General features: G+C 42.7%; 1 protein-coding gene across 1 annotated transcript in view; it reads left to right on the top strand.

Moving 5' to 3' along the window:
- Nucleotides 1-13,528, top strand: part of LOC144116234 (alanine--glyoxylate aminotransferase 2, mitochondrial-like) — a 51,098-nt gene extending 37,570 nt beyond the window's left edge. The window contains exon 10 of the mRNA XM_077650961.1: nt 10,594-13,528. Within this exon, the coding sequence (XP_077507087.1) occupies nt 10,594-10,689 (96 nt within the window). The 3' untranslated portion in view covers nt 10,690-13,528. The remainder of the gene's footprint in view (nt 1-10,593) is intronic.
- Nucleotides 13,529-14,689: the final 1,161 nt, after the last annotated feature.

The raw sequence follows: 14,689 nt of genomic DNA, 5'->3' as shown, positions 1-14,689 counted from the left end.
TGTTAGCTTGACGCCATAGCTACTGAGTTTACTCAGCCAACTGTTCTCCCGGATCAAGCAACTTTACAAAAAGATCACGGTGTTTCTTACTATAGCTAGCTTCTTTCGTTTACGGCAGAGCTGTTAGTGACTTACTCGTGACATGATCAGCTTTGTTGGCGTAGCATATGATGTGACCATCATGTCGCCAGTAATGTTACCAGCAGTGAGGAACCGTCCGAGTGTGCTCCACACAGGTGTTAGTAGGCAGGCAGGCAGGCGGGTGGGGTTACTGTCTGTGCCATCGTCTGCTACAGTGCGTTGTTTGCTTTTGCTCATTTATTGCCATTTCAGAGCTGCTTTTCATTTAAATTTGTCTAGGCTTTCTAGTTTGAATGACTGCATTAGAGAGCAAGTGTAGTGCATGCGACAGCATGTTGGACTTCACAAGAAGCTTGCACAATTTTGAGAAGAAACACCCAGCGGATAGAGCGCCTGTTTGGGCATATCTGGCATCACAACACAGATTTATCATGGTGTTATAAAAAGATAGCTTCGAAATGACTTGGCATACTTTGTCACACCCTTCTTCAAAGTAATCGCCAACTGTTAACGAACTGCTACCTCCATGGGTGCCCTCTGAAACGAGAAAAACATTTCTGAAAGTTTTGTTTGCTTGTTTTTCTTTCAGCTACGCTCCAGCCCCACACCAACAGATATATGTTATAACTAGCGCATAAAGGTATAGACAGGAGAAGAAAAACAGGACTCCTGTCTGTGTTGTTACGCTTAATTCTCTCTGTGTCTTTGTGCTCCTCTCTGTTTCTTTATGCCATGTCTTTATATGCTAGGTACAGGCATCTACACAGCTGTCTAGAGTGCTCGAATGGTGCACTGGGGAGTAAACTTGCATTTATTACAAGCAATCTAAGGCTCCAAACACGAACCTGTCATTCATGCACATTCCCATGGACCTTGTTCAACTCATCATGTCTTTAAAAGCTATGTTGGACCCACCATGCAGTAGCAATTGTCATAAATGCACAGCAGCGTGTGCCACTCGGGTGCTCTAGACAAATGTGTGGACAACTGTTCTATGTCTGGATTCTGTGACCAGCTAGCCTAATTCAGGGCCATGGCCATACCCCAGCCAGGGATGACTCCCAGGTGCACGTATTGCAGTGTTTTAGTAATACGTCACCTTTGAAATGGCATTCCATACTTTCACAACCTGTTCTAGGATGTACTCTACTTTCTTCATGAAGGGACGGTATCATAGGTGCAGTGTGAAATCAGAACACTGCTTTTAAAACATTTGTTTATGCGTATTCTATGGGCTGTAACCTCATCTTTTACCCCCAGCCGGTGACAGCAGTGCTACTGTAGGCGGTGGCACTGCTGTGGCCAGAAGGGGGTAGAAAAAAGAAAAACACTGGCATTTTTACAGCTGTACCCTATGTGGATAAAAAAATAAATCAAGCAGAAAGGCCTAGAAACCATAATGAAACTTTGATAATATTTGTTTTTATCAGTTTTATAAATGTTTGCAGGGGCTGTCTACCTACCATTGTGGTTTGCGAAATTGCAACTGTTTTAGTCCTTTTTTTTTTTTAGCTTTTGCTCTCTGATAGGAAATTGCTATCCGCTGAACATACAGAGTCTAGTAGCATATATTCCTATGTGACCATGTACCCGTGCGATTTACAAGCAACTTTCTTCTTTCATGGGAACAGCACAGATAAGCACTAAAATGTTCTGTACTCTGCCTATTTCCTCTCAGGAACACAGCACTTATGCTCCAAAGTTTTATTGATTAAGTATGCATTCAAAAGACTTGGGCAAATGTGACTTTCTTGAGTGTGACATTGTTATTGTTCATTATACCACCAGAGAAGGGAAGCTTTTAATAGGGATGTTCTAGAGGCATGCATGCATGGATATGGTTGTTTAGTATCCGTCCTTTACAGGCGACCTAACTTTGAAAATAACTGACACATGTTAAGCAGGTCAAGCAGTCTAATTTGTGCAGACACTTTTTGCCCAAGGACTGACATTGTCATCTGCGGACAAAGTAATTGCCTGGTGTTATTGTTGCCTTTTTTTTTTTTAACTATACTGAAAACTGTGCACCAGAGCCTTCAGCCAGAAATGCATAGTGCAGCCTTTCTCAACGCACCATGGTGCCTCAGTGGTTAGGGTGGTTGGCTACTGAGCCAGAGTTCCCGGGTGCGAACCCCGCTGCGGCAGCCGCATTTCAGTGGAGGCGAAACACAAAAGGCACCCTTGTACTGTGTTATCTCAGATGGTCGAAATTATTCTGGAGCCCTGCACTATGACACCTCTTTCATCCTTTCTTCTTTAGCCACCTCCTGTGTCCCTTCCCTTACAGCACGGGTTCGAGATGTGAGGTAGCTACTGCACCATTTCCTTTCCTCAAAAACCAAGTTTTCAAAACCCAGTTTTCAATTTCAATTTTTTCAAAAATGTACAACCCAACATGTTCACTTTTGAGCCATACAGCATGGCTCATTTTGCATCACGAGCATTTCAAATGCCATTAAGGTGTCAGAAATTTGCATCCTCATCCTTCTGGAGCTTAGGAATTTCATGAACACTACAAGAGACTTACTGCATGGCTTACAAGCTGAGACCATGGGCTGTATAACTTTGACAAAGGCTGTGCATCAAAATAAAATAAGATCTTGTATTCCAATTGCTGACATCGCAAAAAGCCTGAGGTTGCAGGTAATCGTGTCGCTGCTGATGAGCGGCTTGTGCTGTACACTGTGAGAGCAGTCTGCAGCAGACGTGCCCTATGTTTAGATTTCCATTTGGGTGCCTCTGGGCTGTTGATAGCTTTGATACATTTTTTTTTTAACTCCACAAATGTTGCAATAACAGAATTCTCTTAGAACCCAAGGTAATTTATGCTGCACTTTCAGTGTCATAGCCTGCTCTTTGTTTTGTATTATCTAAAGGCTGGATTTGCTTCACGAATGCTATTTTTGCTGCATCATCCTTGGGTCGCATGGATGCCAAGTGTAGGTGGGGTTTTCACGAAGATTTTGAGTAGTTTTCTGAAGTGCCATGATAAATTGCTTGTTTGCTATCTAGAAGTCCATATGCTAAAGACATATGCTATTGTAATATAAAAGTTTATTTTAAAAACTTCAGTTAAGAGCATGCATTCTGAGATAACCGTACTGAAATTTGCCTGGCAATGATTTTACTTTGGACTTGCTATCCATGTTCCTTGTAGAATCAGCGGTGCTTGGAATATTCATTGGCTCATTGCTGTGCTTGTGTATGTGCAAGGCTTTGGACTTCTGCTGAGTCTGATGGCATTATAGTTTATACCAGCAGATTTTACTATGCTCCGTTTCATAGATCAGGTGCAACGCTGTGAAAGGTACGAAAGTACCATATTTACACGATTGTAAGTCGACTCAAATGTAAGTCGACACCCCCCCCCCCCCCCCCCCCCCAATCACATTTCTGAAAAATAAAAAAAGCTTCCAAGGTTAAGCTTGGCTTTGAATAGTTGAACGCGATAGCATTGTCCAGCGACCGCCATTTATTGCCAGCCACTATAGGCTGCTGCGCGCGGGCGTGCCCGTGGGCACATTCCAAAATGAAAATGTATTAGTCACTGGACTACCCATCTACACTTGCACCATCGTCCTCACTAGCGCTGCCGCCGTGATCGCTACTGCGGTCCCACAGCATGTCGTTCTAACATCATCGTCCAGCGAAATCCCGCACTTAGCAAACAGCCACATCATGACATTGCGTGGAACGGCTGAAAACTTTCCTCGCTGCAGCTGCCACACCTGTATCACCCATTGCGAACATTGAACTTGCGGCCCGGCACGCGTTTGTTCGTTTCTTCGGCATAAAAAATGGCAACCATCTTGAATGTAGCCGTGAACGAGCGCTGGTTGCTTGCCGGACCTGGAGCACAAATGATGACTGACGAATCACTACATTAAAAACTTGTGAAACATGTCCGGCAGTAGTCAAATGCGTCAGAGCCAAAGAGAAACTTCGTGTGAATGGCTTCGGCTCTTCCGTTGGCTACCGACACTCCCCGGCACCGCTGCCGTTCCGAGTGGGGATGCCGCCTCAGTTGGAACAGCGGCCCTCCCATCAACTATCAACGCTTCCTTGAGCACCGAGCGCGCATTTGAAAGTAAAAAGAAAACTTGTTGGACGCTTGAGCTTCCCGTAGAACGCGATTGCGTTATCGGGCCACCGCCGCTTATCAGCAACTGCAGTCAGCAGCCACGTGCGGGGTGCCAGTTTGCTGCTTATCGATAGCCGCCATCGGCCGCCGCCCGCGCGCACGGGGAGAGGATGTTAGTTCTACGCGTTGACATAGCAGCTGCTCAAGGCCAGCACCAAGAGCGGTGCGACGGAGACGCGCAGCAAAAATGCAACCACACTGTAGCATGCCAGATATCTTGTTTGCCTCGCCTTTACTTATAGTGCGATATTTTCGTTTCGATTGTAAGTCAACCCCCCACTTCGGGTTTTCAAGTTTTGAAAAATAGGTCGACTTACAATCGTGTAAATACGGTAGTCTGGACGTGAAAATAAAGGGAGGTGTGTTACTCCGCGCTTTTTCTGTGCCTGAGTGGCCTATGGCACGAGAAAGCGACAGCATGTTGTCAGCAATAACAGTGCATTTAATCAAGAATATGACAAATATGTCATCCGGTAAGCCTACAGGCAAAGCATTTAGTATGTTTCGCTCACCAGAGAAAGACTACTTTTTGGTCGCAGATGCAGGAAGCGCAAGCAAGAGTGCTAGCTTTGACAGCGTTGCAACTGATGTATGAAACGGAGTATACGAAGTATTGTTCCTAGCACGTGCTCCTTCATCACTATCATCATAATCATCATCAGCCTGACCACACCCACTGCAGGGCAAAGGCCTCTCCCATGTCTCTCCAATTAACCCTGTCTTCTGCCAGCTGTGGTCACCGTATCCCCACGAACTTCTTAACCTCATCCGCTCACCCAACTTTCTGCTGCCCCCTGGTGTGCTTGCCTTCTCGTGGAATCCACTCCGTTACCTTTAAAGACCAGCGGTTATCTTGCGTTCACATTACATGTCCTGCCCCAAGCCCATTTCTTACTCTTGATTTCAACTAGGATGTCATTAACCCACGTTTGTTCCCTCGCCCACTCTGCCTACTTCCGGTCTCTTAACATTACACCTATCAATTTTGTTTCCATAGCTCACTACGTTGTCCTTAACTTAAGCTGAATCCTTTTTGTTAGCCTCCATGTTTCTGCCCCATAAATGAGTACCGGTAAGATACAGCTGTTGTATACTTTTCTCTTGAGAGATATTGGTAAACTGCTATTCTTTATCTGAGAGATCCTGCCATATGCGCTCCACCCCATTCTTATTCTAGTTATTTCCCTCCCATGATCCGGCTCAGCGGTCACTACCTGCCCTAAGTAGAAGCATTCCCTTACCACCTCCAGTACCTCGCTACCAATTGTGAACTGCTATTCCCTTGCGAGACTGTTGAACATTACTTTGATTTTCTGCATGTTAATTTTTAGACCCCCCATTTTGCTCTGCCTGTCTAATTCATTGATCATGCTTTGTAGTTGATCTCCTGAGTGACTTAGCAAGGCAATGTCATCAGTGAATCGCAGATTATACATGTATTCTGTATTAACTCTTATTCCCAACTGTTCCCAATCCAGGCCTCAAAACACCTCCTGTAAACAGGCGGAGAATAGCATTGGGGAATTCATGTCTCCCTGCCTGATACCCTTCCTTATTGGGATTTTATTGCTGACTTTATGGAGGACTACGGTAGCTGTGCTTTCAATAGATATCTTCCAGTATTTTCACATACTACTCTTCTACACACTGATTCCACTATGCCTGCATCACTGCTGAGGTTTCCACTGGGTCAAATGCTTTCTCATAGTCAATGAAAGCTATATATAGGGGCTGGTTATATTGTCACGGGTCGTTCAGACGACGCGGGTCGAAGGCACGATGGGGGACCAGGACCACAGTAGCAGGCGCCAGAGACAGGCCAAGTGGTCGTGGCCGGGCTCACGAGCGAGTTCTACCGAGCTTCGACCTCTTCACCGTCGATCGGGACCTCGCTGGTTGAAGATGACGTTAAGTGCAAAATGAGGGAATAATAATAATAACACACACGACAATATTCTCTATCACCTGATTGATAGCGTTAATAGGGTCTATTGTCAAGTACCCGGTGTGAAAGCCTGCCTGATCGTCTGTTTGATTGAAGACTAAGGTTGTCCGGATTCTTTTAGCGATTACCTTAGTTAATACCTTGTAGGCAACAGACAGTAATCTGATCAGCCTGTAATTTTTCAAGTCCTTGACGTCTCCTTTCTTAGTGAGTTAAGATAATGTTAGCATCCTTCCAAGCCTCTGGTACGCTTGGGGTCTGTCGCAAATTGGTAACGCGTCCCCGACTTTTCGAAAAGGAATGCTATTGCGTGTAGATTCGAACAAGAGGACAAGAGAACAAAGAGATCAGATAAAACAAAACGACACCATATTTGTGATTTAAAGGAAAGGGGGCCAATAAGAAACGGACACGAAAACAAGAAAAACACACACCTAACAAAGGTACAACACTACAGAATAAAAAAAAAAAGAGTTCACCAGGTACTGAGCGTCCCAAGTGAAGTGGGGATGCCTTGCAGACAGGGCGGACACGGGTGGTTGTAGTGCGACCTCTCTGGCGCCGCGTCGAAAGAAGCGACAGAAAGGAGCCAGGTGGTATTAGGAGCGGAGAGAACTGCAGGAAGACGTCGGTGGTCTCCAGTCAACAGCCCGAAGAACTTGGCAGCAGCAGGATAAGCATAGCCAGGATCCGTCGACGACGTCCCGAATCACCAGAAGCTTAAAACAGGCTATCCAAGAGTGCTTTTCGGCAGCACGGACCCTCAGTCCATTGGCTGCCACCTCCACGCTAGCAAGGAACGCAGGAGGCTTGCGTCGGATATTCAAGGGAGGTCCACGGCAGCACGGACCCAATGTCCGGCGGCTGACACCTCCACGCTTGAATGACCCGATCTCCGCTGCGCTGTCTTCCATTACACCTCAGTTTTCTGATACGTCAGCTCTCCGCTCCTGGTGCTCACCACGTTCTTTATCGCCATCGCCTCGCACACACCCTTAGCACGCACAACGCTGGGCTGGCACGCGCAGCGCTCCGCTGTCCGACGCACTGTGTTCGAAAATCCACGATGATTTGGTGTGCACCTCACAGGGTCATAAGGCAATGCATATACAGGGGAGCTAGTTTTTCTAGCACAGTGTCCCCTCCGTTCTTCAACAGATCTGTTTTTACTTGATCCTCACCAGCTGCTTTCCCCCTTTGCATTACTCCTAAGGCTTTCTCTACATAGATTTGTGCAGAACTCTTCAGCTACTTTAACCATTTTTCCATATTGCTAATGACATTGCCGTCTTTGTCTCCTAAAGCATACATCTGATTTTTTACCTATGCCTAGTTGCCTCTTCACTGCTTTTAGGGTAGCTTACCACTTTTGCTCCTTACCACTTTTTAGAGTTTTTCTTCTTGAAACCATTGTGGCAGTTTCCTTTGCATTTAATGCATAGCTGGAGCATAATGTTGGTGGAAAGATAAAACTCATGTGAAGTCCATAGTTCTGTGAAAAAAAAAGTCTAAGATTAAAGTTTTGAAGCTTGAGATATCTCATGTTTAGAAGTTTTAAATTTTTCTTTCTTTTTACCAATTTTTATTTATAAATGCAGGATTATTACAAGTTAAAAGCGCAACATTTAAAAAATTGTGAAGTGCGCATATGAAAGCATGGCCAGACGTTCTTGGCAAAATTTAATGTTTTACAGCGCAGCTGTTGACCGCCTATTAGTGGCATTGGGCACCAGTGTTATGGTGGTAGGCCTTCAGCATAACCAGCAGAGCAAGCGCAGGAAGGGGGTTGCCACGGTCACCACCAAGGAGGGGGGTATGGCGAGAGCAGATGAATGTGGCATGCTCCATCTGTGGCGGCCGCCTCAAGAAGAGGCTCAGCAGTGGCGGCATCGTATTTGAAGTAGTGTATTGGAGAGGAGTGCTAGCTGAAGAATGATTTATGTGTGGTAAAAAAAAAAGTGGTCTGTAACTATACATGTATACATGTCTCTCTCAAATTCTGTACCTCAGTATATTGCAAAATGAAATTACCTCAAGAGCTGTGCTGAAAATTTGAATTACCATGTGCAGTAGTTGTCCAGTCATTTTTTTTTTGTATTAGAGCACTGTGCCTGTCTTTTTCATATTGCATTGGGGCACTCGCATGAGTGTCCCTGCTCTGAAATTTATTTGCGTTCGCTTTTGTGCTAGTGTCTTGTGCTGTTGTACAAAGGTCCTTAAAGGGTAACGTTTAATATTGCTTTTGTCATCATGTTTAGTGTTTGTTTACTTGAGCAGATTATGAAGGGTAAATAAGGTTTGTGATGTGACACTAGAAGACAAAACATAGGAGGTTATGGCTGAACTGTGCCTGGAATAGTGAGGCATTTCAGAGGTGGCTGATAGCACTTTTGCTAAGTGATGCAAAGGCATCCTGCCTTTCTTCTCCTGCATAGTGTAATCAGTTCAATATCGCAGCCATGCCTCAGATTCAGAAAATGAATTTAAAATCTCCATACAACATTCAGAGCTGGTCAGTGATCTACACCCCACCATAGGTTGTTGCACCCAAGGCACTTCGCATGCCTGACAAGCCATGATACCAATGTTTGTCATCCAAACCCCTTGGCAGGTGGCTTACAGCTATTGAATTTGGTCAATGGTTATGGAGCCTTGCTCTCACAGCACTGGAGTAACATCAAAGCTTCCTTTATATTTGTTAAGCTTCCCTTTGATTACTTTGCATGCTTGCTGGAATTCCTTCGGGCAGCTACTGTAAAAAATTTTGTGCTTTTAGAAGGACAATAGTGCTATTCTACAAGTTCCTGCCCTGTGGCCTATGTTCTCTGATGGTGTCTTAATTGTTCCACATACAGCTAGAAGTTATCAGGCACATCAGGCCAGGTCATCCTTTTGTGTAACTTTGCTTCATAGCTTGTTTATATCTGGACAGCTGATTCTCAGCTTCATACATGGTCTTCCACTAGACACGGCAAGCTTGGCAGTAGTCATAGTGTGTGCTTTAATAATCAATGCCACGTGCAGTTAACCCATTACCTGAAATGAGTCTGACAACCCTGTCAAAGAACAAAAAGAAGACCTCATTTCTCACTGCTTCAGTAAGTTAAAAGTGGACATGTAATAGCCTTTGTTTTTTTTTAAGCTTAATTAAGATTATGGTTGTTATTGTGAACAGAGGAGATGGGAAAGAGGGGAGAGAAGAGACAGATAGAAAAGACACAGAGAATACACAAAAAAAAGAGGCAGGAGAAAGAAAATTAAAATGAACATGCTAAGTAAGGAACAAGAATAACAAAGAAACACAAGGGCCTGTTGCAAAAAGCATAATAAAAAAAAGGAAAAGAAAGACTACAGCAATCGCCACAGGTAAATAGCCCTCTAGACAGTGTTGTGGCTGTAAAGTTCTGCAGATCACGATGATAGAAGTACTTTTAGCACCGTGCTACAGATCAGTATTTTAGAGCCTAATATGCTTGGCTGTTCCGGGGTTCAACAAAAGCTTGTCTGGCTAGGAAAAGGCATGACGGCACCAGAAGACACTTGTAATGCCATCTCCTTTAGTCGTTACTCTTCCTATCTGGTTTATTTTTATTCTTATTTTTGGCGAGTGACTGTTTTGCACACCAATATGATTGGTTGTGCCATTTAGATTTTTAGGCACTCAGAATCAATGTTTTCAATAGAATGATGGATAGAGAGTATACGTGATATTCTTACAAAAGCATTGCATACCGCTGCACAAATTATGGACAAACTAAAATTTGGAGGCTATTGATTTTGCAGGGGCCACAGGATAAGGAAGACAGATTCGTCATTCACTCTTGGCTGAACAGCACTAAGAGCATATTTTCAAGCATGTGCATGTCATAAGCCTATAACTGAAAGGAATGCATTGAGAGGGCTGTGTCATTTGCAGGAGGCACTGACTTTGCACATTGATGAACAAATTTATAAACTTTTCAGTGGTGAAAGTTTAGGCCAACGATGAGTACAACTTTTTGAAATTGATTGTGCCAACAAGGTTATGGAAATGAGGGTTTCGTTATGACATACATATGATATAGAAGCCATCAGTCGCTGAAACCAAGAAAGGCAAAAGGGTATTTTTAAAATTTTGTTTGTATCAACATCACAAATTAAACAGGGAACAATTCCCCTATGCTTTTCTTGGCTTCAGTGACTGATGGCTTCCTTTACAAGATCTCCAGTGTGTATGACTTCCATTAAGTGATATTTAACATTCCTGCCTTGGTTGTTGTCAAGTGGTGCCAGCAATATCTGCATCCTTGATTTGCTATAACAGAAATGAGCATGTGCAAAGTGTATGGAGACGAAAGACAGTACTCTGAGAGAATTATTGTGCCATATCCTGCTAGGAAAAGCAATGACTTATGCAAATGCAACTTTCTGTCTGGTTTTTATGCAGGTACTGAGGATCAAGCCACCAATGTGCATCACTGAGGCTGATGTGGACTTCACTGCAGCAGTGCTGAATAGAGCCATTGCACATGTTCAACAGTAGCGACATGGTGCTGTTATGGGATGATTATGCATTCTCATATAATTGTTGGCTGTATAGTGTGAGGATTGGAGATGCTGTGTGTGCAAAGCTTATAGGCCTGACTACCAGATGTCTAAGGGGGCTAAGAGATTACTACTCCACCATTCGCAATTCTTTTTGTTTGCTGCCTCCTTTATACTCATGCATAGAAGGATTTGCAGTTCACGGAATGTGACATGCGCTGATGCAGATTTGCATTCAGCTTACCTTAATGATTTCTTGACAACTCCAGTGCCTTGAAGGGGCTTTGAAAGGGGCCCTAATAAAGTTGCAGTATGCCTGGGGTGTTAAAGGATGCTGATTCACAAATATCGTCCAGCAAGAAATTTTTAAATGCGATTCTTAGAAGCTGAGTTATCTGTAGTCAAAATTTGAATTTCAGCATCTTCGTGCCTTTCCCTCTCCTCTCATCACTTTTTGCACGCTGAGAGTTCAGCGCTTCTCCACCAGCCCAACTGGTAGGGGAGGGTGGCTCAGGTGTTTGTGACAACACAATGCAGTGATGCAGTGACTGAGTGAGTTGATGTGCTTTCCTGGGAAGGTTTTCAGTGCCCCTTTAATGACTCCTAAGGAACCTGCAAGTCCTCCTTGATGCACATAGCCCAGCACTTGTATTACCTTAATTTTTAGCAAATCACTAATTATAGCCATCAGTATAGTACTTGGAATGTATGCATTTCAGCTTTGCAGTAGACTCTCAGTAATTGAAAGGGGACTGAAAATTTTTTTTAATCATGTAGGGCTTGAATTCAGAGGATCCGTTTAATACACCTGGTGTTGATGGGACCAAAGCGTTGGTTCGAGTAAGCCAGAGGTTTGAATTAAGCAAGTTTGAATTATCGAGGTTCCATTGCATAAAGCTACATTATGTCAGTGTTGCTAAGTTGGTCACTTCTGCTACTGTAGCTGCATAACAAGTAAGGCTTTCAGCACGAACTTAGTTCAACAGACTTTATGCAAAATCTTCTTCTATCTAATGGCTACCACATGTCTATCTGCTATGCTGGAAGACCAGTAAAGTCATTTGTGGACTGCGGTGTGTTTATTAAACCAGTCAGAGTTCACAAATGCTTGTTCTACAAATCCCTGAAGTAATTCTCGCCTTTCAGGGCCCAGAATTGATAAATCGGTTTGTTGAGATGTGCTTGTTTCATTTTTATTTTGAATAGTTTTGTTTAACAATGCACAATGATCATGAAGCTGAGTTGGATTGATCACATTCTTGAAAGCCCTTAGGCTTACTACTATTTACGTATATGTATGTATGTTTTGTCAGTCCTTGATTATGTCATGTAAATTATGAATTTTTGTAATACTCGAGCAGTGTGAGCATGTGTATAAAGGAGGGATACATGCTTTGAATATGAAAATACATTCTACGGATTGCATGCCAGATTTTCACCCACTGTTGGCTCTGCACTGCAAATCTCACCTAGATAAAAATAGAGGTTTAGGTTCACCTTGATAACAATAAAGACCACCCTTGTCTTTAAAAGCAGGTGCAATATACATGATTGGCGACAGCTAACACTGCATGAGTGGCCTCATGGGCAAGAAGCTAGGTTATACACGGTGTATAGGTGAGCCTGAAAGAGTAGAAAGGTTAAGAAGATAGTCTTGATAGAATACAGGAGCATCCTGTGGGCTGTTGGTGGAAATGCATTCTTTAGCACTTGTGCACCCAGCATTTCACATGTGTGTATCTGTAATTTTTTTTTATAACTGCCATTTTATGCTTAGACAAGCATCCTTAAAGGAGTATAGACACCTAAATTTTGGTTGCGTGTTTTCTGGTTTATAATGATGCGTAAGGAATTATACATGGATTACCACCTGGTATTCTCTTACGACCGCTAAATAGTTTATAATCGCATTTCTTTCTCGTGCAGTTTCGGTTTCTGTTTCAACAGCCGAATGGGCACTGTGACGTCAACGTGTATCTACAAGTCACGTGAGACATGAAAAAACGTCCATATAATCACTATTTCCACATTCGTTGTCATTCCAGCTCTTGAGGAAAGCTGACTTCAGCACTGCAGTAAATTAAAACGATAAAGCAGCGATTTTATGGATGTTTTTCCATGCCTCGCATGACACAAAAGCACTCTTTGACGTCACAGCCATCGTTCGGCTGTTCAAACCGAAACAGAAAAAGCACGACAGGAAAAATTCGATTATAAATTATTTAGCGGTCTTAGGCGAATATCACATGGTGATTCATGCGTAGTAGTGTCTTCCACATCATTGTAGAGAAGAAAACGTGCCACCAAAATTAGGTGTCTATACTCCTTTAAAGGACACTGGGGACAAATTAAGGTTGGCCTGTATCATTAGATTACTGCATGCTAATGACAATGATACTGCTTTCACTGAAGATGGAATTTTGGTAGGTTAGATAAGGTGAAAAAATTAAATACATGTTTCGCTACCACCAGCCATTTTCACAAGCATACTGTCGTGCATCGAGACAGTGCTTTGCGCACGGATGGTTAGGCTGCGAGTCAATCACTTCCAAGCAGTGATTATAGTTTTTTTTGGTCTTAACATCATGAATTTGGATTCAGAACAGCTTTCTTGGCATTTCAATAGTATCTTCATCCATGTAATTCTGGGTCCTGTATGTTCACTTAAGTTGCGATAAGTTCATTTTGTTCCTAATATAAAGCATTAGCATACAGTCTTCAAGATCCCAAGTAACACTGTATCTATAAAAGCATGTGATAAAGAATGCCTGGATTTTGCAGTACAGTTGCTTGCAATTGACAGCATGAATGAAATAAATAATATTTTCTTAACATTATTTGACTTCACTCTGCTGCCATCTTCTACTCTTCACTTTACTCAGTAGGAAGCTTGTTAAAAATTTAGCATTTGTCATGCATATTTCTTGCTCATTTCTGTGTGACATACTGAAGATAGACTTGGGGAAAGTATTTTAACCTACATTTTGTTTTTGATGGCTAAATTTCTGCCTCATAAATAATTATCTGAGAGTCTTGCATGAAGGTGAATTTCCACATTTCCTTTACAGTTCTGAGAAAAATTTAAGCTATATTCAAACATTTGGTTGCTATTTTAACTTTGTGCTCAACGTAATTAGTCTTGTGCGTGTTCCATTTTTTCAAAATTAAGGTGCTACATCTTGTGCACTGTGTTTATGGGCAGCTCTCACATATTGACACTTCCCTTTCAGCTTTGATCATATTGCTCTTTGCAATATCACATCACAGTTCCACTTTCTTAATGTTCTTTTTTTGTTTTAATTTTTTTGCTGTCAGTTGAGAAGAGAAAAATGTGAAATTAGTGCAGTAACTAATTCCTCTCTTGTCTATACATACCCAAGGGATGGCAGAAATATAACTATGAATTTGGTTTCTTGTGTCATTTTGTTTATCGTACTCCCAGCTTCAACAAATGATCAGGAGTACAGTAGTAGTACCCTGGGGACAATGTTTTTGTATTCTTCAATTCCTCTTCTCAGTATGTGGCTGGAGAGAGAGAAGCTTATGCAAAACTAGTCGATATGTATTTATGCCACCTATTCACGATGGTCAGTTTTTCCAACTATAATATGCATTTTAAACAGGATTTTTAGAAGTAATTTACAGATGAGATTAAATAACATACAGGAAATTCCAAGACCACATGTGAGGACCATATAGGAGTGCACTAGGCAGGTGACAAAAAATATACCATGCTTGCTAGCATGTACAAATGCACCTAGTTTAATTAAGGAGAGTGGTTGTGATTTGTATATGCACCTGTACATGCAGCGCTGAATATCTATGCCCCATTCCAGAAGTGGGCTATAATGCTGCTTCTGAAGCCTGCTGTACTGCTGGATCTACATTACTACTGTATTTATGAAGCCTGCTATTGCACTAGCCTAGTTTGAGAGGTGTGGTGCTGCTCTTGTGCACCTTTAGAACCTTGTTGCAAATGGCACCACGCTTATTAACAT

The sequence above is a fragment of the Amblyomma americanum genome, chromosome 1 (assembly GCF_052857255.1).
Source record: "Amblyomma americanum isolate KBUSLIRL-KWMA chromosome 1, ASM5285725v1, whole genome shotgun sequence".
NCBI classification, from domain to species: domain Eukaryota; kingdom Metazoa; phylum Arthropoda; class Arachnida; order Ixodida; family Ixodidae; genus Amblyomma; species Amblyomma americanum.
This window is presented reverse-complemented; position numbering and strand designations above follow the sequence as displayed.